The 26,279-nt window shown below is 45.5% G+C and overlaps 1 protein-coding gene across 2 annotated transcripts in view; it reads left to right on the top strand.

Moving 5' to 3' along the window:
* Window positions 1-26,279, top strand: part of LOC146834958 (enoyl-CoA hydratase domain-containing protein 2, mitochondrial-like) — a 217,090-nt gene that overhangs the window by 105,715 nt on the left and 85,096 nt on the right. For both annotated transcript variants that reach the window (XM_085602601.1, XM_085602600.1), the window contains exon 4: window positions 6,073-6,159. In XM_085602601.1, the coding sequence (XP_085458727.1) occupies window positions 6,073-6,159 (87 nt within the window). The remainder of the gene's footprint in view (window positions 1-6,072; window positions 6,160-26,279) is intronic.

Genomic DNA, 26,279 nt, shown 5'->3' with positions numbered 1-26,279 from the left:
CCTTGTGACCCTCTCAGCCTTTAACCCCTTAGAAGCACCCCCCCAGTGTCTAATGGGTGTACATGAGGCCCTTTTTGTTAAACTGAAATTATTACTTACCTCTAAAAGGAAGGAAAGCAGACCAACTCTATCCCATTCAGCTAAATGGTATGACCATGATTGCTCAGTAGCCTTTAAAACACTAGCCCTAACGATCAAATCACATGATATTCACGCTATTAGAACAGCTAGGGCTACGTATAAAAAGGTGCTCTTTAAGGCTAAGCAGAACTTTGATAAGAATAGATGGGAGGAGTTAACCAAAGCTTCCCATGAGAAGAATTGGTTGAAATTTTGGTATTTAATAAAATGGGGTAGTGGGGTACTTGAGCCTACCCCCACAACAATGTCCCCCCCGATCAATGGGTTCCCTATTATCAAGCCCAGTTTACATGTCCCTTAACCTCAGTGTCTGGCTACAATGATATAGCAACTCCGGAGGTCTTAACTTTTGGCCTTGCGGAGATAGAGGCAGCCATAGAAGCAGCACCGCCAGGTCGGGCTCCTGGTCCGGATTGTATTCCTACGGATCTTTTTAAATCGGATAAGAAAAACTGGGCCAATTATATTTTTATTTTGATAAATGCTTTGGCAAGGGGTGCACCGTTGCCCGTTTCCTGGCAAGGTGCGGAAGTCATCCCAATTTTTAAAAAGGGTGATCGTTCTTGTCCTTCTAATTATAGACCTATAAGTCTAATAGACTCTTTACAAAAAATTGTGGCAAGGACGATACTATCTAGAGTCAATGAGTGGATTGATGAGTCCCAGGCAATATCAATCTATCAAGCCGGTTTTCGGTCTTATGTTAGCACAATTGACCAGGTATTTAGGTTCACAATGATTTATTGGAGAACGGTTATTCTATCGGGGTGGACTTTATTTGCGGCTTTTGTAGACTTAAAATCTGCTTTTGATTTAGTTCCCCGTAGCAACTTGTGGGACTCTCTCAAGGAGGCAGGCATGCCCTTGGCGCTCCTTTCCCTTATTGTCAAACTTCACTCCTCTAAATTTGCACAAGTTAGATGGGGACAGCAGGGTGAGTTAACTGACAAATTCCCTGTAAACAGAGGCGTAAGGCAGGGGTGCGTTTTAGCACCCACACTGTTCTCCCTGTTTATAAATAGGGTTATCTCCTATTTTACAGATTACCCAACCGATGCTCTTTCCCTAGATGGCTCTAAGGTCCCACTTCTTATGTTTGCAGACGACACGCTTATATTGTCTAAAACACAATCGGGTCTGCAGCGGGCCTTAGACAGATTTACGATCTTTTGTAATGATCATGATCTGGTTATTAATGTTAACAAGACCAAGTTCATGGTGTTGCATAGAAATAAGAAAATTAAGAGCAAAGTGTCAATAAATGAAATACCCCTTGAACAAACTGACACATTTACATACTTGGGGATCACCATGGGCAGTAGGTTGTCTTCGAAACCTCAAATAGAACTTCTTGTACTTAAACATAATCAACTAGCAGGAGCATTATTGAAAGAACATAGGGCTTCGTACACTAAACCGGTGGGGCCTGCCATCGCCCTGTATTAAGGGAAAATAAGAGCATCCATTATTTACGGGGCGGAGGTTTTGACAACTTATCCCCCCTAGTCATAGCCCAAAACAAGTTTCTGCGATCATTGACCGCCCTCCCCCAGTCAACACCCATTCAGCCTTTACTGTTAGACTTGGGTTGTAGGGCGTTTGATGACGCCGCCGGTTTTAGACCTCTCTCGTATTGGAGAAGGCTGTGGACTACACCCAACCTACTATCTTATGCTGACGTTATATGGTACATTAAGGTTCTTGATAAGCACAGAAGAATAGTCTGGCTCAAACATATTAAAAATGGTCTGTATGACATGGGGCTGGGCCAGTTGTGGATAGATCCCAGGGGTAATCAATTTCCCAACAAATTAGATTATAAAGCTCTATATTGGGAATCTAGGTTTAGGAAATCCTGGTCGGTGACAAACAGTGGTTCACTCTCTGGCCTTTTTTTGGATCATAATTGTTTAAGTAGCTTTGAACCCTATTGGAATTTTATTTCCAAACCAGAGGACCGTAAATTATACCATCAATTTAGAGTGGGGACCGTTCCTCTCAATTCTTATAGGCACAAATGGAAGGGTGATCATGACAGATTTTGTTCCATTTGCACAACACAGGAAGAGCCCATCACCCATGTTCTGTTTGTGTGCCCTGCCTTTGCTTATCCTAGACACACATGGCTCAAGCCGATATGTTCTAACCTAGGTACTAGATCGCATGTAACAGCTTTGCGTATCTTGAGAACTAATACCCGAGAGGACATAGTCATCGCAATGGCCAAATTTCTAAGTTGGTCATCGGCCATATGTAGGTCTATCGAGAAGAGGAATATTCCTTAAGAACTTTCTACCTCTGATACCTAATTGTTAATTGGCCCTGTTTTTGTGCTTTTTTTTACTTCTCTTTATCTCAATGATACTATGGAAAAGTGGTCATGCTGGTTAATTTTGTTTTAGTTGTGCTCTTTTGGGCTGGACCCAGTTAGAGCTATTTATCATTTTCAAGGATTTTAGACTTTGTATCCTTCTTTATTATTAATTGTACTTTTTATCTTGTATTCATTTTGCTGTAGTATATCTTTTATGATGTAATATTCGAATAAAGATTTTTGATGATGAAAATAGCAGCAATTGTTTTGCCCCAGGCAGAAAACCCAGTGTTCCGTCAATCGGTGCAGAAGAAAAAAGCTATTGCCTTTTTCAATATTTGTAGCCCTGTAGCACCGCAGCGTGACTTCTGTGCATCGGATTCATGGCTGAAAATTGAGATGAAAAAAAGCTATATTGATGTAGCCTGCTTGTGAGAGAGCAGGGAGGGAGACGTCTCAGAGGGAGGGAAGGAGTGCATTATGGAAGGCATAATGATTTCCATCCCTGATCCTGCATTCTCACCATCAAAATTAAAATGTGTTTGCGGCCAGCATGGCTGCCCATGATCACACCACTCCACTGTGCAGCGCAGAACTGGGATAAATCAACCGGGATGAATCAGCCAGGGCTGACTGTGGTCTGTGGAGAGATGTTCCCATAGCAGGAATCATTTTCACAGGCAGGAACAGACCGGGCTGTGGATAAATGTTCCCAGAGCATTAATAATCATTTCCACAGGCAGGAACAGGCCAGGCTGAGGTCTGGTGGTAAAGTTGTGGCTGTGGTACACTCTGGGTGTGTTAGTTGTTGTTGTGACAGTGGTGTCTTTGGCAGCAACAGGTGTGTGCATGCCACAGATGTGTGTTTTGCTGTGATGTGGTCTCTGCTGCATCCCTGTGCTGTGTGGTGTCCATCACTGTCCGTGCTAAGCGTCATGACTTATGTGTTTTGTATTACTATGCGCCTGCCCTGTACTGTGTGTTGTGTGGCTGTTTTCTGTGCTATGTGTCATTGTGCTTTTGATCTGTGTTTCACTGTATCTGTGCTGTATGCTGCAGTGTCATTGTATGCGTGTTTTATGTCATTGTGTATGTATTGTTTGACACTGTGTCTTTGCTGTGTGGCACTTTGGTTCCGTGCTGTATGTACATCTGATTGACAGCATGTGTTTGACTTGTGTGTATTTTTGGTGCTCCCTGAAAGAATGTCTATGGATACATATGACTGGGTGGGTAACCTGGTGCTCTGTAAGGTCATCATCTACTATGTACTGTGCTTTGAAAGTTGATACAATTGAATATGTATTGAAAAATGTGCTGTAAAATTCACCATTTTGGTCTGTCGTTTTCCGAAATTTTCTTGGGGGGGAACCCCCCCCCCCCCCCCCCCCCCCCCAAACACCCCTAGTAGCGATTGGGCTCGCTACGCGCCGGACGGGGGCTGGTCGGGCAAAATTTGCCAGGGCTGCTTTCAGTTCCCAGTCCGGCCCTGCCCCCGGCCCTCCCGGTAAACCCAACACCAGTAGCCAGCTTCCCCAACACACAGTTTCCACGCGGCAAGAATACTAATGCAGCAAGCCTCCTTTCTATGCAGCCAGCTAAATTAATATAAACAATCGTCTATGCGGCCGATGCATTTGTTTCTTTATGGGTACATTTCTTTTTGACACTTTAATACAGCGTGTTTATGTTTTAACAGCAGCCTGCAATTATATCTGTTAAAAAAGAAAAACCACAGCAACAGAAACCTAATGTAAGCTTATAATACTGACACTGTATAAATAAAAACAAGCCCACTGCAGCGATGCACCGTTGGAATCATTCTTTATTGTTTAATATTAGAGTGTGGGATTAGGGTGTGGTAACGGCCACGGTCAAAGGTGTCAGCCTTAAAGCTGGGGAACCACCTTTAAGTCTGGGCGTTAGCTAAAGCTGTAGTGACTTCGGGCAAATCATTTCATCTTTGTTTTTTGGCAGCTTTAAATCCTGTGAAGTGCACTAATTAACTGTGTGTTCCTGCCTAAACACTGCACATATACAGGTTGTAAATGCCGAATGTATCTTTACTGCTATGGGGATGTCTTGCTTGATTTATCAAAGCTGGAACCAAAGGCTGTTTGTCTTCTTCCGTTGTGTCTTAGGTATGTCTCCACCTTGGCGCCAGCTCTAAACAAAAGATGTAAATGGTTGAAAATTTGCCTGAGGTGCTGAATGTCCCCTTCAGATGTTAACTCACAGAATTGCGCGGTTTACCACCTGTAGCAAATGTTTTCACTTTTTTTAAAACTCTATACAGAGTATGTTAAACTGAGAACAGTTGGGAAGATTGTGCGTTTTGGTAAATTCTTACATTTGCCTTTTTGCTGAACTTTTAAAACAAATACATTTTGCGATATACATGTGGGCAAGGTAGTATTTTTTACTGCTTTTTGAACCAGACTTAATATGGGACTATAGGAACATTTAAATCGACATTTTACAAGCCATACATTGGGGATTATAGTTGTATTTATTTATATTTCGTGCATTATGCGTTTCTCATTAATGGTGCCTGTATAGCCCTGGTTTTCTGTGCACAATGGCAAACTAAACACACCCCTTTCACTCGCAGAAACATGATCAATACAGCATGCTCCTATGTTATCTAAGCCCTCCTACAATACGAAGCAAATGTGGGCCTCAGAAAATATAACATGCTGCCAATGTCTATTGACGCGCATGCGCACTGGGCATGATCGCACCGGCTACTTCCCACTGTGGCACCCGCACTCCAGGCATACTGCCAGGCTGCCCGTTCCTCTCCAGCATATCTGGGCGCTAATTTAAAACCCCCAGGCTGAACATTAAAAGCCCATACTGTTTATACCACATACACTGGCATCTTTAACCCCCCCACTCAACCCTCTCCATGCCAGTAATTCGCCCAACGCGCCCGCTGTATTTAATCATGGCTTAAAGCAAGTCACAAGGAAAACGCCACCATAACAGCCCTGCCACCCCCACCAGTAAGCACACCACCAGCAGCATGCCTGCACAACACTGCAACAACACTAATGCAGCATGCCTCCCTTTTATGCAGTCATCCTCACGATAAAAAGTAATTTTATATTATTTCACCTTTTATTGCTTCATACATTTTTATTTATTACTTATGCTACTGCTAGTATGTTTTTTTTTTTAAATTAACATTTGCAACGCCAATTGCTCAAACATTCACGAATGCTCGACCTGTTGCATTGCAAATGCTTGTTTAATCATACCCTTGCATGCTTCTGTGAAAATGCACCGAAACTTCCATCTCCCTGATAGTAAAAGTGTAAACAGGGCAGCGTCCTTTCTGCCTGTGCTAATTCTATATGAATATTCTCCAAGTGTTCCCAATGACTTCGCAGTTTTGAGCCGACTCGCCAAGGCCTGTCAGGGTGCGTAAGAGAGTGCACTGCAGGATTACCACTCTATGAACAACACCTGCCTTCTGACTAGGGCCCTTTGGTTTACCTTCTCTGATAAATAGGGAGGAGTACTACATGTGTCCAGGAAGAGAGGGGAGATCAAATAAATCACAAATCATCATTTTATACAAATTATGTAAAAGATTTTTTTTTTTTTTTTATTAGGTGCTGATTTAAAAGAACGGGCAAGGATGAGCAATGAAGAAGTGGGACATTTTGTTCAGAGGCTCAGGAAGTTGATGAATGAGATTGGTGAGTTCTGTAACTCTAAATGTGCAGGGCACAAATGGTGATTCCGAATGCAAATCCCCATCTAGATACCCTCAGTTTGATTTATAATAACGTTTCCTATGTGCTGTTCCTCCTCATAGCGCTGCTGCTTAACTTGCTGAGTTGTTTTTGTTTTCGAAAGGTCCATCTTTCCAGTTGAAACCTACTTTGAGTAGGCCATGGGAGCCACAAGACCCAAATATAGGAACAATAATTCGCTTTGTTTGTGCAGTTTTTTAATTTCTAAGAGCTGTAAATTGCAGAGTTGCTGCTATTCAATTTAATGATACCCAGATTATTTATGCTGGTAGGATGAATGTCTGCATAGGCTTTGTAAGGTTTCAAACTCAAGACCTGCAAATCACACCAGCGCTTAACTCGCTTAGCCATCGTGCTGAATCTAAAGATTATAAACAGAAAAAACATTTAGTTTTACAGTGAGTAAATCTCCTTTCCTTAACACATTTTTAAACCAACTCATTACAGAATTAAAATAGCCTGAAAAATTGTGAACGCTTTTGCTACCCATCATAAGGAATTTTTGTAAGCACTGTAACTTGTTGTTCATTTTTCGCTTGGTAAAGCCCCTCCCTTGGCGTTGTGTTACATAAGTTTACAATGCATGTGCGTTGTGCCCTTCTCTGAACTCTACTAGTCTTGCCTTTTGCCTGCTCACACTCCCGTGGACCGAGTTTAAGGCAATGCACTTTACAATCCTACTCACCTACCATACACATTTACCTGCATATCAAGTATGTATCCTGCAGTTTCATAGAATTAATTTGTGATGGAGATTTTGTTTGGTGAAGAATGGAACCTGGAAACGTGTTTTAATTCCAGCTTCAGACTGGACCACAGCAATTGTGTGGTTCTGGCTAAATAATCTCTTTATCTCTCTGTTCCTCAGATCTAAAGAGGTGTAATGCAAATTTGCGAAAAGATAGTGTACCACAAGTTCCTTCCACTGTCCAAATTAACTTCTCACCGCACTGCACTGCCACATCATATTCCGGTTTCTATAATTCAGACCTCAACACGCACTGCTTTTTTATCTGAGCATTCTCCTCAACGCTATTTCCATTCTTTGTAAAATAACTTTAAAAAGCACAAGAAGCTTCTAGAAAGTTCTCCTCGTCCAGGACAAATGTCGGCCATCTGACTAGGGGAGGGGATAATCAGCAAATCACCTGTCTCATTATTGGCTCCTGGTAATTCTTCAGCTTCTCTGACTCTGCTTTCAAGGAGACTGTGCTACTTTGTAGCCCTGGGGGTGTCCTGTGCTGCTACAGTATCTGACTTCAATTCTTTGACTGGTTCCATTGACCTGAACCCATTTACTGTTCCTTTTGTAGCACAGGCTTTGGTAACCTGCGAGGGTTCCTGCGATAGTAGTTGCTCAGCTGCCCCTTCGGAGACCCCAACTGACCCGTTTGGAGCCCGATTCCTGGACCTGTACAAAACGCATAGATTCCTCCAGGGGAATCGTTTTTATGCGATAATAATATATAATACTCACCTTAAGTAAGAAAAGGAGGGTTAAATATGAGATGTGCCTCACCAGATGTAATAAAGGCTTGGCAGGTGTGCTCTACCTCTATCAGAAGTGAAATCGGATGTTGCCCAAGTTCTGGGGCGAGATCTTGATACCATGGCTGTACTACCTGTCAAATATAGAGCTTTGCTACAGAAATGTCCCCTCAACAAAACATGCTAAATTGAAGTGCTGAAGCTGCTGAATTTCCTGTAAGTACATTTTGTTTTTATTAGATTATAGAATACTCATGGCACAACAGTGATGTAACATTTAAAATTCACAGTATTTCTTTCAAAACATCCCATGATAACATAACATGCTTAATGCAGTATATGAGGATACATGAGCTCGTGCACTATGAATTATGAGAAAGAAAGATGTATTGGTCCCTGTTGCATGACAAGCAGTCTGTACATACCATGCATAAGAAGTTTGGAACTAGCCATATAATGAACCGCCCATAGGGGCTGGGGGGACTGATCCAAGAGAACAGCGTGTCCTTGAAGTTGCTTCAATGTCCCTATGAGCTGGGGTATCCCGCTCTCCAGTGTCAAGTTGGAGTTGCTGTGCGGTTGTGTGCGTACCAGTAGCATAGGATGATGTGGCAGATATCCGTGGTGTGAGTCCGGGAGGGGTGGGGAGATGGAGAAGGGGATGGAATGAGTTTGCCTGTTAACCCAGTTTTTTTTGTGCTGCAGTGGCAATGGTGAGTATGGTGTGGTCGCTCATGGCGGCCTGTCATCTGTTTTTGCAGTTTGATTTTCCCGATATGTATCACAGACATCGCTGTGCAGGGTCTCTTCTGTGCGCTTAGGCAATGAGTGCCAGGCCATGACCTCCACAGTTGCCCATGTGAGTAGGTCCTGCAACCACAGGAGTATGTTGGGGGGCCTCTGCCGATTGCTGAGCCATCGCTATGTACTTTTTGACAAGTACAAGAGCTAGATTGATCAATTTAACCACATATTTATTTTTTAATGTACACGCAAGAACTGCTAATATGCACTGTAGAGAGCCAGGGGTTAGTGCCTGTTCCATGATTTTAACCAATAGCTATAGTGCTGATGTCCAAAATCCGGCTGTAACAAGGCAGGTCCGCACCATCGTGAGATAGAAGTCTGACGTAAGGCACTTACAGTGGGAGCATTTGGGGTCAATCCTGGGGAACATTCTGTGTATGTGCAAGGGTGAGAGATATGTCTGGTCTAGGTAGTTGAACTGATAGTATTTTAGGTTGGGTTCCTGGAGACCCCACGGACCTAGTCCCAACGCTGTGAACCACTGTTTATCTGTGATGTCTTGACTTACAATGCCGGCCCACTTCTCTTTCAGGGTGGAAATGTTTGTGGTTTTATAGTCTAAGAGGGCGGTGTAAAGGACTATGATCGCTCGTCTGTCGTCCCATGTGTTAATGTTGCAGGCAAGAGAGGGTGAGCCTCTGGTTCAATCTGGTCCTCATAGTGTGCCTATTGCATTAACCGGTGCATTATGAGTCAGAAATTATCCCCGTCTATATCGTATTGTTCTATAAGTTCTTGGAACATCAGTCGATTCTTGTGCTTGTACAGTTCTTCCAGTGTGTCTAGACCTGCTTTGGTCTGTGGGCTAACATTATGGTGTTATTTTAAGGTGTGAAGATCGGTGTGTGCCCACAAAGGGAGATCTGGTGAGTATGGTGCATGATCATGCTTAGGTTGGATGTATGTCCGTCAGCGGTACTTGGCCGTCATGGCCAATGCAGGTGGGGGTCTCACCGGTGTCTAGGAGCCAATCCACTATTTGACAGATCCCTAAATTCTGAAGAACTGACCAGTAGGTGTTGGGGTCTGGCTAGCCACCAGGTCAGCCACTACAATTGGACCACGGTGCAATAGAGCTTGAAGTTGGGGGCTCCCAGTCTCCCTCGTTAAGGAGGAGCATACAGTTTGTGCAGTGCTGGTCTCCTCCGGCATGATTTCCTGATCAGGTTGGTGAAGGTAGAATTCAAGTCTTGAAAGAAGAATTTTGAGAACTGGCCAGGCACCGTTGAAAACGATACAATAGCCTTGGCAATACTAGCATTTTGGCTATTGCCACTCTACCCATGGGAGAGAGAGTGAGTGATCACTAGAATGTCAAGGAGTTGCATGTGCTGAGCAGCACCTTCCCCACGTTCCCTTGTACCAACAATTTCTCAGAGTGGTATATATTTATGCCCAAATATCTGAATGGGTCATACTGTCATCCCAGAGACAAGAGAAGCAGTGCCTCAGGTTCTGGGCATGTAAGACTCCTCAAGGGGAACAAGCAAGGCAAAAGGTGCTGGACTCCTGGATTGTGGCAAGCTGGACTCCCGGAGGTTCGCAGTGGCTGCAGGTTCCTCCTTTGGTAGTGTGAAATTTACAGCATGTTGTTGGCCAGGTTACAGGCATGGAGCTCCTTCACTCCACTTCTATTCCATTCGCCATCTTGACTCTACCCCCAATCCCATTTTGTTGACAAAAAGAAAGCATGCATTTTGACATCTGCATATGTACACAAAGCTGCTATAGTTCTACCCACCACCCTGTTATGCATAGTGCTTACATTGTACTAGTGGTTGCAGGTGGTGAGCACCAGAGATGCAGCAAGAGAGAGAAAGTCAGAAAAGGGAGAAATTTGGAGGAAGCTAAATGTAGGAAAACAGTATCCGAGAGAGAAGTCAGGAATGGGGCATGAAGTAGAGGGTGATGGAAGAAAGAGGCAAGAAACGGGATTGGGAATAGCCTTAATACTCAACAGCACAATGATCCTAAGAAATACAATGGGGCCCTGCACTCATACATAATATTCATTTAACAAACTCGTCACCCTTGAGACCCTCACGGGTGAGTAGTCACGCTTAATAAACGCCTGATTGATTAATTGACTGATATACCCATTGTCACTGCCTCACTAAAGAGAGGGTGAAATCATTTAAACCAACTACTTTGAGCCATGCAAGTGTTGGTGCTCCAGGCAGCACTTTTACTGCTCTTCAGGAGAACATTTCTCAAACTATATTTAAGAAGCTAGAAATCTATTTTTCTGACTTTTGTGGGGTTCTTACATATTCTGTGGAGTTGTATTTGAAACCTTATAAAGCAGATTTTCAGATGTACTCTGCCACTCCTAGGCTTCTACAAAAGGTTTGGTGGCTTTCTTTTCCTTTATTCCTCCTCCAATTGACACACGTCTGCCAGCCTTTATTGGCACCAAGTGCAGGTGTAGCAATTCATTGCTTACAGACTTCACTGGGGCCACCCTCTGCTTCTCTATGGAAGCACACCATTTTCAATGACTGCTTCTTAAAGTAATGACCTGAGAATGACAGGTGTTTATTGGCACTATGTTTTATTTGCTAATGTCCACACATCCTCATTATGTGAACCAAATCTCCAATATCCAGCCACCTATTCGGTTCTGTGCACCCAAATGAAGTAAAGTGCACGAACAGTTATACATCCGGGCAATAGAGATTTATAAAAAGTTTACTTGTAATGAGTGTTGGTAGCAGGTAAGTCTCCTGAATGTAGGTGAATATGAACACTGGCAAGGGTTACTGAATGGAGTAGGATGGATAGCTGAGCACCACCCGGGCCGCAAGGTTTACTGGTTGGTGACGGTGCAAGTGAAGAATTGAAGAGCAGTTTTTGGTCATTGGAAGATGGTTGAATCTGAAAACAACCACAGTGTAATAAAATTACTTGTCAGTACAGACAGCGGGGCAAGACAATCAACACTGTGTAAGTTCAATTTCCCACCTGCACAGTTTAGAAATGACCTGAATTTTCCGACCTGGGGTACACTGGATCAGTAGATTTGTTTGCACATGATCACACTTCAGACTTCATTATTTTGAAACGCAGACCAAGTAGGTGTATGGGGGAAGTGACAGGCAAATTCAAGGGAATTGACCAGTCTCCCAGAATGAGGAGAACTGGATTCAAGTGCAAAGTAGCTCAAAGTCAGCACAGATCCTTTTGGTCATGAATCTGTAAGGGGGGTGATACCTCACAGGTTAAGCTTTTTGGAGCCCTCTTAAATACTATCCAATAAACACTTTTATCGCAAAGTGATGTTTTCTGGACCAGCTGGCTCGGAGCAATGCCTAATGGAGGCCCCTGCAGCCTTGGCAGCAACCCTTCATGGGGTCCCCATACAGCCAATGGCCAATGAATATATGTGAGATATGGGAGACTCCTCGCATTGTGCAAGGAACCCATCATTTTGCATTACGCCACTGAAGCAAACCCATGCAGTTTACACCACAGAAGTGACTACTCTCCTTCTTCGGTGGCAGCAGTGAGAAAACAAGCATTGGCATAGCCAATGGGTTTCGGCTTTGGGACCTTATAAGTGTTTAGCCAGAGATATTAACTTTGTCAATGTCTTTAAGCTATGCTGTAGTGAAGTGTGACTGCTGTGCAGCATGCTGAAAAGTTAAAATAAAAAAGTGTCAGAAGGATTTTTGTTACCATATATATGACCAAGAAGGCATTATGCACAACTGAACGCCCATATTAAAAAAAAAAAAAAAAAAGCATTTACAATAACAAATGTCTTCAATTTTCTTTTGTCCTTGTAATGCTGGCAACTTCTTTCTGTCTGTTCTAATGGTTGTTTGTTATGGCTTTTATTGTTGTTATGGAGTGGCATAAACAATAGTAGGGTGAAGGATGGGAAATTAGAACCTGTATTATAACACTAGCAGCAGACGGATGCTAGAGGAGAATCAACAGATGCTAGATTCCGAGAGTAAACTGAGGTGGTGCTGAGTGATGTTGAGATGTTGGTGATGGTGGTGACTGGTGATGCTGAATGATACTCGGGTCTTGCTGAGTGATGCTGAGGTGGTGGTGTACTAGTGCAGAGGCGATCCTGAGTGATACTGAGGTGGTGCTGAGTGATGCAGAGATGGTGATGACTGATGCTGTGGTACTTAGTCATGAGGAGGTGGTGGTGCTGCACTGGTGCTCAGGGGGTGCAGAGCTGGTGCTCAGGTGGTGCTGAATGATGCTGAGTTGGTGCTGTGCTTAGGTGGTGCTGCACTGCTGCTGAGGTGGTGCTGATGCTGCTGAGGTGCTGTGTTGGTGCTGAAATGATGCTGAGGTGGTGCTGAGTGATGCTGTGGTGGCGCTGAGTGATGCTGTGGTGGCGCTGAGTGATGCTGTGGTGGCGCTGAGTGATGCTGTGGTGGCGCTGAGTGCTGCTGTGGTGGCGCTGAGTGCTGCTGTGGTGGCGCTGAGTGCTGCTGTGGTGGCGCTGAGTGCTGCTGTGGTGGCGCTGAGTGCTGCTGTGGTGGCGCTGAGTGCTGCTGAGGTGGCGCTGAGTGCTGCTGGGGTGGCGCTGAGTGCTGCTGGGGTGGCGCTGAGTGCTGCTGGGGTGGCGCTGAGTGCTGCTGGGGTGGCGCTGAGTGCTGCTGGGGTGGCGCTGAGTGCTGCTGGGGTGGCGCTGAGTACTGCTGGGGTGGCGCTGAGTGCTGCTGGGGTGGCGCTGAGTGCTGCTGGGGTGGCACTGAGTGATGTTGAGTTGGCACTGAGTGATGCTGTGGTGACGCTGAGTGATGCTGTGGTGTGTACAATATAGAGTGGTCCCAGTATGCAATAATTCAATAACACACAGAGAAAATATACATGAATGGGAAAACAAATTGAAAATGACCACGTTGTGTGAATGATATGTCAGTGTTATTTAATCACACCGTACAAACACTATTTTGGAGATTAACGATGCTATGGAATACTTTTAAAAAAACTTTTAAAAAACAGCAAGTGCCCAGAAGAAAGAGGAAACGGGTACTGGGGAAAGTTTGATGATTTGAGTGAGGATGAAAGGGTACAAAAGGGAGAGAGTATTGTGCAAATCACATATTCATGTTTACATCAAGCAACGGCTCATCCTTTAGCCAAAAGTTTCTAACAATCTGCATAGATTAATGATGCTGTGGTGGTGCTGAGTGATGGTGTAGAGGCACTTCGTGATGCTGTGGGGGCGCAGAGGGAAACTGTGGTGGCACAGAGGGAAGCTATGGTGGTGCAGAGTGAAGCTATGGTGGCGCAGGGGGAAGCTTTGGTGGTGCAGCCCAGGCAATGCGTCAGTTTGAAGAACTGTGAGGCTGCGATACGTAGACCAACATCGTTGTCGAGGCTGCCATCGATGAGAGATGCGAGGGCCTACAGCGAGGCTACGTTTTGCAGTGGTGGTTCGGAAAGCATTGCAAGTCACGGCAGCGATGCAGGTTTTCGTGATGGGTCCAATTCACTCAGCAGCAGAGATGCAGTAGATGTGGTGGTCCTGCTGGAAACACTGAGGATGACCAAGCACCTTAACCCCACTTCCATGGGTCCTGGATTAAGGTGGCCCCACTTGGCAGGGCAGACCTATTGATGGCAGAGTCAAGGTGCAGATTCAAAGTTGTTGGAAGCTTGTTAATTCTCTGAGGCTTCAGCGAACTAGCCCTTAGAGTCGTTCTGGGCTCAAAAGATGTAGGTCCACTCCTTTCCACCTAGACAGGAATTCAGCAGGTCAGCACAGCAAACCAGGAATCCAGCAGAGAGATAGTCCTTCAGCAGCACAGCAGTCCTTCTTCCTGGCAGAGTATCCACAGGTCCAGAAGTGTACTGAAGTGGTAGTCTCAGAGGTCCTTCTTTTATACACTTTTTTGCTTTATAGTGAGTAGAAACTTCTAAAGGTATGCCTTTGAAGTGCACAGATGCCCTGGCTCCAGACTTACTACAGTGGGTATGCAGCCCTTTGTGTGGCGACAGGACACAGCCTGTTCAAGTGTCAATGAGGCTGGGCCCAGCTCCTCCCTCCCATCCTTCGGGTGATGGCCCATGCAGACACACCTAAGCTCCCATTGTGTGTGGCTGTCTTGAAGGTATATACAAAGCCTAACTGCAACTACACCCAGTCGGTTGACCAGAGACAGGCTGCAGGCACCAAATGACTAAGGCAAGTTAATACCAACTTTCTAAAAGTGGCATTTTCAGAATCGTAATTTAAAATCCTACTTCACCATAAATTTGGATTATAGATTCCAGAGACACCAACCATGAACTAGTTATCTCTTCCCATTTGGAAACTGCAATTATAAAATGTAATCCGGCAACTCCAATGTTATCATATGGGAGAGATAGGCCTTACACTAGTGAAAAACAAATATAATAGTTTTGTGTACTACAACTACATGTAAAACTCAAAAGTACATGTTCTTCTATTAAAATACATTGCACACTGCCCTCTGGGCTGTCTGGACCTAGGTTGTCTAGGACCCGGTTGCCTATCCTAGGGGTGATCTATATGTATTAAAAAGGAAGGTTTGGGGATGGCAAAAGGTTTATTTTGCCAGGTCGAAATTGCAGTCTAAATTGCACACACAGGGTCTGCAGGGGTAGCCCTGAGACATGTTTAAAGGGCTACTTAAGTGGGTGGCACAATCAGTGCTGCAGCCCCTCAAGTAATATTTAATTTACAGGCACTGAGAACATGTAGGTGCCACTTTACTTGGGTCTTAAAAGTCAATTAAATATGCTAATTGGCTATGCCCCCAATCTACAATGTTTTAGATAGAGAGCACAAGATTACCCTTGGCGCGTCCCTGAATGCGGATATTGACACAGCGTGACTCCGCTTTAGCACTTTGCACGCGCGCACCTATTTTTTGGAAAGAATTTTGATTGTGTTTACACTGACTTTGTGTTTTTTAAACTGGTTTTAAACTATTGAAAACCTATTCAGAGCCCTGCACTAGCACTTTAACGCACGCTGATTGGCCAAGGTGAGCTGGTGTACTTCTGCCTGTCAGAGCGGGTCACCGAGCACACGCCATCTTGGTCAGCAGTTTAGCGCTCCAGTTGGACTCCCCTAACGCTCCTCCCTATTTAAGGAGAGGCTATGCAAGCACGCAGCGCGCGCACGAAAGGCACGCCTAAGGCAAGCCCGTCTGCGCACCGACCGCGCACAGCGATACTGCCAAACAGGAACACCATACACGTGGAAATACTAGAATTCACTACTTGAGGGAGCAACTATTGACAATAGGTGAGCAGGGAGTCGTGGGCCATAAAGATGAGGAATTGATAGAAGGAAGGGACCCCTCGTCAAACCGCACATCAGATAGTCTGAAATGTGGTCTAATCAATGTGAGATCCCTAGTAAAACACCATCAGGAGATCTATATGCTACTGCAAGGCCATGATTTTGATGCATTGTTTTTACAGAAATCTGGACACGTTCTGACTCGGAAGTCGAACTGGGGCTAGCCTCCCCCGAGTTATAAAGTATTCCACAAATCCAGGCTAAGTGGGAGGGGAGGAGGGGTGGGAGTGATACATAAAGAGAAGTGGAACATTGCCTCTATAAATGTTGATGAAGTGGAAGGCATTAAAATGTTAGGAATCACCCTCAAGGATGCCAAAGGACAATTGTTCTCTGGCATAGTATGTTACAGACCCCCAGGGGGATCAAACCCACAAAACCAAGCCTTGATTGACACCATATACAATATGTCACTCACCCACTCCAGGATGATTATTTTGGGATATTTTCATCTTTGGGATAACTGGAGTCTTGACTCCGCTCTGAAAGAATTACTACAAGCATGTGAAAATATAAGCTTGCAACAATTGGTGAAATAACCAACACATCAGGGTGGCCATATTTTAGATCTCATATTCGCGAACCACATGGAGGTAACGGTAGGAGACATATTGCCAATGTGTTGGACTGTTCATTTTTTCATTCACTTTCTACTAACACCTCCTAAAGTGAGTAATAAAACTAACCCTGGGTGTAGTTTGCGTAGTTGCGCTACGCGTAGCTACGCTAAGTGCACTTCGCACGCTACGCAAACTGCGTAGTGCAGTAGGGAAATGCTGTTCGCACTGATTGCACAGTGCCGGATGCTTGTCCGCACTGTGCAATCCTTGCAAACAGCATCTTGCACAGTGTAAGCAGTCTGCTCGAGTAGATTTGTACTCGAGCTGCAGCTTTCTCAACGCGGACTGGTAGTTTCTCATTGCGAGTGGTCGCGAGTATACACGAACACTCTCAATGAGAAACCTGACCTCCCTGCGTTGAAAATCTCGCTGGGAGGTTTATTTTCCACGCTCGTGATCGGCAGCTTGATGTTGCTGATCGTGAATGAGGAAAAAGTTCTGCCGGGATGTTAATTTTGCTCGCTCGCGTTCGCCAACTTGACGTAGAGGACCGCGAACAAGCAAAAAATGCCCGCTACACGTTTTTGTACTGTGCTACGTGCAATTTGCGTAGTAGCGCAAACTACGCATGCTCCGCAAACGTAGCGTAGTACTACGCCCAGGGTTAAATAAAACTACTCAATCAGGCACTTATCACCAGGGAAGGGAATGGGCCAAGCTGTTGAAAATGAAACATCCCCCGTTATGCTCTGGAGAGGGCTCTTTTGATATCAACAAAACGGTGGAAGAAAATTATCTCAATTTCTGTGGTCAGATCAATCACATGCTTGACAATTTGGTAGCTACGAAAAAGCTAAAAAATAGGGATAAGCCTTCAGCCCCATGGTACAGCGAGGAACTAAAAGAACAAAGGAAAATCTGTAAACAGGCAGAGAGAAAATGGCAGAAACTGTATGAGGAAAAGGACAAATGAACCTTACGAAAAGAATTGTAGACTTATAAAGGAACAATTGCTAACACTAAAGCAGAGTACTATGAGAAACTCATGTTACAGGCACCTGATAGGGTTAAAACAATCTTTAACATAGTGAAGGATTTGTCCAAACGTGATAGTACGAAAAATAAGATTGTAACCACACAAGAGCTATGCGATGGGCTGGCAGTGTTCTTTGAGGAGAAAATTAAGAAAATCATTGATGGCCTGGAACATAATAAGGAGGCCGGGATGAACAATACAAATGATTAATCGGAATCAGCGACATTAGAGAAGCAGAATGAGGGAGTAGCCAAAGATACACAGGCAACTCTGGTTCAGTTTCAGATCCACACACAGGAAGCATTAAATAAAACATCATGAGCAGGCTACATTACTGCAACGCTTTGCTACTTGAAGCACCAATGTTTCTGATCAAAAAATTGCAGAGAATCCAAATAATAGCAGCCAAGCTAGCTTTGAAGAGACCATGTAGGTCCTCGGCATCCTCATCGCTGAAGGATCTCCACTGGCTACCGATCCTACAGAGAGTAAAGTTTAAATCAAGCTGCATTGTTCATAAAGCAGTACACAGAGTGGGACCTAGACCACTGCAGAGCAAATTCTCCTGGTATGCCCCAGCTAGAAACCTCCGCTCTTCATCTGCCAAACTGGTGTGTACAGCCAGATTTAAGAAAACCCGGATGGGAGGCAGATCATTTAGCTCTGCAGCCTCGCGTCTATGGAACAAACTACCGCTTGATCTCAGACAAACCGAGAATCTGCAGAGCTTCAGAAAGAAGCTGAAAACGTGGCTCTTTCCTAGGAGCTAACATAGCCTAGTCATAGTGCCTTCTTCGTTTCTGCCCACATAGTTGCAGGTTGCACAGCGTCTGTAGGATAATCTTTAGCGCCAGGCTACACGTTATGGGACAGAGCGCTATACAAATTCATATACAATACAACAATATTTTAGTGCTGGTTAGCAGTGGTAAAGTTTACAGAGTCCTAAGGCCAATAAAAACAATTCAGAGAAAAGTGGAGGGCGAAGGCAACAATTTTGGGGGTGACCCTGCAGAGGGGGCCAGGTCCAACACCTGACAAATGAAGTGAATGCTTCCTCTCTCTCTCTCTCTGGCTCATCTATTAGAAGTAGAGGGAGCAGGCCTTTCCTTCTCAAGACTCCAGCCACCCACAGAGTAACCATTCGTTGCCTTAGCACCTTTTTAGGTGGAAGCCTATCAAACAGTACAGCTGTCTGGTTTCAAAATACTTTTTATGGACATTCGGAAAGCTGAGCCTGGAATGCATTCAGCATATTATTTACCATTGGCTTTGCCACTCACATTTGCTTGCTTTCCATTGATTAGTTTTCTTTGTTTAAGCTCCTCAAGTTGTTTATGTCCTTCCGAGGGAGCATAGCTTTTTTACCAACTCTCTAGTTGGCTCCGTCTATTCTTCCATAACTGCTCGCTTTTCTGGAACTCTTTTTAACTGTTATGCAGCTCACCAAGAGAGCGAATGTGTTTTTCAGTTCGGTCCGTTGTATGATTCTCCCCTTCTTACACTTTGTTGTCTAAAGCTTTGTGCGCTTCTGTGCACTCCCATATCCACATTACTGTTTCGCCCATGAGATTCCACCCCCCTCTCCCATATTGCTCTCTCATTTCCATGTGTTTCTCTGCTGCCTCTCTGTTGTTTTGTTTATTGTAGCGAACAGTAAAGCCAGGATAATCTTACCTAAACTGTCCCTAGGTTAAGCAATTGTTTCACAGGCAAACACAATGATCCTAGTCAGAAAGATTTCCACGGTGGCTGCCTGCCATCATATGACAAAAACACAACTTAATCCATACAGTATGCAGTGATTGTCTTTAAATTCATCTAATTGCCTCTGGTCAGCTGTTGTGCGCAACAGTCCTCAGACCCCTGCCTCAAACAATAACATGATCTCCTCGGAATACAGTTGATAGGCTCACCACAGTGCATAGGCCCATGCTCCTCAAACAACCCAGCTAAGCAGGTAGTAAAACGAATAAATAAGCAAGTCACGTGTGCTTTCAGTTTCCAAGGGATGGAAGCCTTGCAGGTGTCGCTGTGTGAGGCCATTTCTCAGTGATGAAGCTGACATTTCACTCCCTGCTTGCTCTGACTACACTTTTCTGTTTCTAAGCACTATAGAAACACCACCTTACCACCGCCCTAAACCACCACCAACCTAATAGCCACATAACCACCACCCTGACTCCCACCCACCACACTGTAACCAACACCACCTTCACCACACTCACCCAACCACCCTAACTACCACCACACTAACCACTACCACCGTAACCAGCCTATGAACACCTTACCACCATCCTACCCTAAATACAACCACCCTACCCTAAACACTGCCACCCTATCCACCCAACCACAAACACCCTAGCCACCACCATAACCTCCACTACCACTTTAAACCACAGCACTCTAATGATCTCCACCCTAACACCACCAAAACTAAGACCCTAACGGCCACTACCCCCAACCACCCTAAACACATCACCCTAACCAGCCTACCACCACCCTACCCTTAACTTCATCCTGACTACCACCACAGTAACCACCATCCTACTTTAAGCACCACCACCCTAACCTAGCCACTACCCTAATCACTGCTAGAGTACCATAGCCACCACCATCTGCACTACCCCTACCACCACCTCCATGCTAACCACCACCAACCTCACCACCCTACACTAACCCCCACCCCCACCATGCCGTAGCCACCAACACGCTAACCACCACCATCCTACCCACCACCACCCCCTCCTAACCACCACCTCCACACGTCCATTACCACCACTACCATATCCTAACCACCATCACCATCCGACCCTAACCAAAACCACTCTAACAACATCACCTCACCCTAACCACCACCACCACTCTAACCACCACCCAAACAACCACCCTAACTTCTACGACCCTAACCATCAACACCACACAACACTAACCACCACCCCCACCCACCACCACCACCCTAACCACCACCACCCTAACCACTCTGACCACCACCACTATCCGACCCTAACCAAAACCACTCCCAACAACATCACCTCACCCTAACCACCACCCCACCCTAACCACCACCACCACCTTAGTATCCATCACCATCCTACCCCACCCACAATCACCAACCCTAGCTACAACTACCCTATCCACCAAAGTGCTAACAGCCACGTAACCCTAATCACAACCACTCTAACCACCAACACCGTCCTAATCATCACCACCCTAATCATTGACAACTAACCCTAATAACCACCTTCCCAACCACAACCACCTTCTGATGCTAACAACCACCCAAAACACAATCACTACCCTAAACACCAAAATAACCACCACAACCACCCACCACACTAACTACCACCACCCTAACCAGCCCATTACCACCAACATCCTACTCAACCATCATCCCCCTACCACCACCATAACCAACACCACCACCACCCTACTCACCAACCTACCATAACCACCACTACCTTCACCACCACCCCTTCACCACCCTACCGCCACCAACATCACCACCACCCTTACCAACACTACATCTCACCTTCTTCACCACCAGCAACCTAACACCACCACTCTACCACAATCCTAACAACTCTACTTACCACCACCACCCTACTAACTACCACTACCACCCTATTAACCATCACCTCCACCTATTAAACATCACCCTGCCCCCTAACACCAAACATCTCCATCACCACCATAAACACCACCCACCCCATCACCACCCAGCCCAGCCAACAACTGCCCGAACCACCACTCTAATTACAGCCTCTACCACCTTAACCACCACAATCACCCTAACCACCATCGCCCTGCCCTACTACTAGCCTGACTACCACCCCCAAAACTACCACCACCACTCACCACCATACCACCAGCCTTACCACCACCTCCCCACCACAACCCTAACCTCCTTACAAAAACCACCAGCCCTTTTCTCTAAACATGGCTCTCTGTTCCCCATTTTTTACCAAACATTTGGAATTCATTACTTGAATATTGTTTTCATGGACTGTTGTGGTCTATGTTTGCGTTTATTTACTCTTGAGTGACTGAAACTATGCATCCGAGTATCCAGTAAAGCGAATTCATATCCAAGATTAAGAACCATTACATATTGTCTATATCTATCTACTTGTTATGGAAGTCAATATGTGAAAGTTGAGAAGGAACTTTATGGCCAGATGTTGCTGTAAACCCTAGTGCAAGTGCTGGCTGAGCAGATTCACATTGGCATAAAATTCATATTTTATTTTTGTTGTACATTTTAATTGCTTTTGCAGTGGGATTAAGAAAATGTAGTGTTCATCGCATTACGTGGCATGATTTTAATAAAGCAACTGACAAATCCAGTCAGGCCTGCTTTGAACACTGTTTGTGTGTGCTTTCTTGTGTTTCTCCCTCCCCAGGAGCATATCCTAATTACTTGTGCCCTTCCACTGCTTACTTTTCAGACACTCCTTTTTAGGTCTCGCTGAGACAGCGAAAGCTGTCTCTTTGAGACATTTTGTAGTGGAGACATTTTGTAGTGGGTTTTTGAAAGTGCTTCCCCTGGCATAGAGCTACAGTGCACGAGGCGTGCACGCGCGCAAAGCAGCCATATGGCTTTACTTCGCTCTCCCTCGTAGCCCCTCTCCGCCCCCTTCCCTGCTGCTATTTCACACCAGCTTATCTCTACTCGCGCTTCTCTCCCCCACCCCCCCCCACCATCGCGTCTCGCGCGTTCAATGCCTGTTCATTATCCCCCACCATCGCGTTTTGCGCGGCCAATGCTTGTTAAAATGTTTGCTTGTTAAAATGTTTACTTTTCCTCGCTGCTGCTCACTCAGACACTCACATGCGTGCGTTTATGTGTCCTTTGTTTCCTCCGCTAAGTGTGCCTGTGTTTCCTCCTCTGACCTGCGAGTGGCGCGCGGTTGTTTCCTCGGGAGAGTTTGCCTTAGTTTCTCCCGGGTGAGTGCTTCACACCCTGATGCCAGCATGTTTATGCTTTTGGACCATTGCTGGCCATTTTTATTAGGTCTCGCCTGAGACAGCGCTTTAGCGCTGCTCTGGCGAGACTTATAGTAAGCGACTTTTGGAAGTGGAAACGAGTGCATTTCAGGCCGCCAACTACAGTGCATGTGCTCCGGGCGCGCGCACCATTTGGCAGCCTGAAAGCATTTGTTTTCTTTCACTTTCGCGGCCGCATGCGAAAAGTGCTCACCATTTGCCAGCCTGCATTGCCTCTCTCCCCTACCCCCTCCCTTATCCCACTTCCTGCTTGTTGTTCTTGTTTTATTCTGTCTTTATTTCTAGAGCGTCCGTTGCTGCCCACGTCGGTGGCCTGCATATGTAGCTGGGTGCTGCTGTGTGAGCAAGTTGTACACTTCACAGCCTCTTACAAAAGGAGTTTTCTTTTGCTCCTCACATGCAGTTAGGGTTTCAGTACCATCCGTCCGAAGGTGAAATGTATCAAACCATTTAAGAACAGTAGATGTTTCAACACCCAGGATAACGTAGGTGCTTCATGGCTGAATACTTATTTTCCTGTTTATTACTTCTATGTAGTAATGGCGGCACCCGTGCTTTAGCTTAAACATCTTAAGCTAAAGTCGGGTGCTGAGATTGCTTCAAAAGTAAAGAAATAGACAATTCTTTACTTTTGAAGCAATCTCAGCACCCAACTTTAGCTTAAGATGTTTAAGCTAAAGCATGGGTGCTGCCATTACTACAGAGCAGTAATAAACAGAAAAAAAGCATGCGCCTGCTTCGGCGATAACATTAGGACGTGTAGACTGGTTTTGTTTTCACTTTGTTTGCACTCGGCGAAAATGTCCCGATATTTCTTGTGAATAGCGCTTTCTTTTCCAAGGAGAACCTGTTGTCATCTGCAGGGAAATTATAGCAAAGTTCATAAATAGGTCCAGCCCTGCCTCCACCTGCCCTTTATAACAGTTACTTTCATGCCCAAACATGAGAGACAGCGCGGTACGTATCAGACGCATCTCTCTGGATGGACTCCCAGCTATGTCATGGTATTAATTTAAATTGTTTTTTTTTTCAATGCTTTGCAAAAAAACAATCTTGATGATTGGCGATTAAAAACATGGACACAGGCCTTCCACTACAATCTGCTTTAAAACCCATATTACTCGTGACCGGGGCACTGACTGTGGTGTTTGCTTATTTTGAGGGGGGGGCCGAGGTTGGGCTGTTATTGACAGTACAGCTGTGCTCACAAAGCATAAGTGTTTGAAGAACTGAAAACTGGGGGAAGCCTGGAAGCAGGTGGGGGGGATGGGCTGGCGCGGCCAACTTCAGCTTAGATTTTCAGGATTACTTGTGTCTTTTTTGTTACCTTTACAGATGCATCCTGCTCTCTCTCACCCTAAAGAATTTACAGGTGCTTAACAAAAAGGCCACAAACCCATCTGCATGCCACTGGGAATCCCAGCCATAATTGCTCCCTTTCCCAAGGCAACCCCCCTGCTCTGACACTTTATTGCCCTGGCTGTCTCTGAGGTCTCGGCGCCTCATTCCACACCGCCGCCATCTGGTTTGCGCTGTGGTTTACCCCTCACTGTGGGAGTCGAAGGGCCATGCACCCAGGTGGGGGGCGCCCAGTGCAGAGAGCCACCCGTCTGCCTGTGATTAAAGAGGCCTGCTCATCTCCCGCGGGTGTCATTTTCAACACGGTTAATGAAACTGAAGCTGTATTCAAGAACAACACGCGTGGGGCCAAGGACTTCTCGGTGCCCCCTTGTGAAATATTCAACAACATCGCTGGTTCCTTTTCACCTTAGCCGGCCCCTTTCCCGCACCCGGCTGTAGGCTACATTTCTACATTGTCTGATGCAGCTGTTCATGATTCAGGTGACACTATGACCTCTGGGAACCCGAGAGCGATCAAAACAAAAGCAAAACAGCATCTGCAACTACAAAACGGCAACCTTCGGCAACCCAAGCGTGAGCTCCTGCAGCTGGGTGGTGGAAACTGCCGTGTATTGAATGAAATCATGATATATCCGCTGCTGGAGAAACAAGTTGTGGTTTTACACTTAAAAGGGTCCACAATGTGTGCATGTTATGAGCTACTGCGAAACGGTATGCATTATTTATATATTTATATATATATATATATATATATTCATCACCAAGGTTGCCCATATGGAGTCACCACACACGAAGGGGTTACCGCTCAGGATGCCACAGGTAGCAAGGTGTCTGCATGTCCCCAGCCTTTTCAAGCAAGCCATACGCGTTTCGAGCAATGGAAATGCTCTTGTTCACTGGCATTCAAGACGAAAGAAGCAGGTGAGTTTGGAACCATAATTTATTCAAATTTAAGTCCCGCCCATGTGGGCGTTGTTCAAACCGGCATTCTGGATATAGTAGTTCCGTGGTATGCCGGAAGACTTAGCAGTTCCTCAAAGCAAGTGCGCTGCTGCAATCATCCAAATTAAAATATAATCCCGATTGGGCGAAAGGTCTGTAATGGCAACGCTGACCACTTCCCAATATATGCCCGTGGCTCAGGCCCCCTCTGTTCCAACGAGTGTCCATGTTAACGAACACTCAGGATCCGCTCGTAAAGCGGCGGGGCAACTCCGCGACCGGACTGGCCGCATTAAATTCATCACCAAGGTTGCCCATATGGAGTCACCACACACGAAGGGGTTACCGCTCAGGATGCCACAGGTAGCAAGGTGTCTGCATGCCCCCAGCCTTTTCAAGCAAGCCATACGCGTTTCGAGCAATGGAAATGCTCTTGTTCACTGGCATTCAAGACGAAAGAAGCAGGTGAGTTTGGAACCATAATTTATTCAAATTTAAGTCCCGCCCATGTGGGCGTTGTTCAAACCGGCATTCTGGATATAGTAGTTCCGTGGTATGCCGGAAGACTTAGCAGTTCCTCAAAGCAAGTGCGCTGCTGCAATCATCCAAATTAAAATATAATCCCGATTGGGCGAAAGGTCTGTAATGGCAACGCTGACCACTTCCCAATATATGCCCGTGGCTCAGGCCCCCTCTGTTCCAACGAGTGTCCATGTTAACGAACACTCAGGATCCGCTCGTAAAGCGGCGGGGCAACTCCGCGACCGGACTGGCCGCATTAAATTCATCACCAAGGTTGCCCATATGGAGTCACCACACACGAAGGGGTTACCGCTCAGGATGCCACAGGTAGCAAGGTGTCTGCATGCCCCCAGCCTTTTCAAGCAAGCCATACGCGTTTCGACATACCACGGAACTACTATATCCAGAATGCCGGTTTGAACAACGCCCACATGGGCGGGACTTAAATTTGAATAAATTATGGTTCCAAACTCACCTGCTTCTTTCGTCTTGAATGCCAGTGAACAAGAGCATTTCCATTGCTCGAAACGCGTATGGCTTGCTTGAAAAGGCTGGGGGCATGCAGACACCTTGCTACCTGTGGCATCCTGAGCGGTAACCCCTTCGTGTGTGGTGACTCCATATGGGCAACCTTGGTGATGAATATATATATATATATATATATATATATATATATATATATATATATATATATATATATCCAAAACACTGCCTCCAGGCACAGGAGCCCCAGACTCTACAGGGCGGCCTCCAAACAATGGTCCCGGAGAGACCCATCAATTGACTTCCGTCAGAAACACAAATGAGGCCCATTACCGGAGAAAAGCATTTATTAGCAGGTACAGCAGCGCAGTAAGTACTCCTTACGTGTTTCAGCAACCTTTGCCTTGTTCACAGGTGGAGTTTTGTAAATGCACAGTGCAATCGTGCGCGCCTTTTAATGTGAAAATCACGTGACAGTCTTTCAATACTGCAATCCCCATGATGCATTGTTACTTGCTATGTGCTGCATGGACACTCGTAAAATCCATATGCTTTT

This window comes from Triturus cristatus, chromosome 4_2 (genome assembly GCF_964204655.1).
Source record: "Triturus cristatus chromosome 4_2, aTriCri1.1, whole genome shotgun sequence".
Taxonomy (NCBI): Eukaryota; Metazoa; Chordata; class Amphibia; order Caudata; family Salamandridae; genus Triturus; species Triturus cristatus.
The sequence above is the reverse complement of the archived record's forward strand: the minus strand, read 5'-3'. Positions and strand labels throughout refer to the sequence as shown.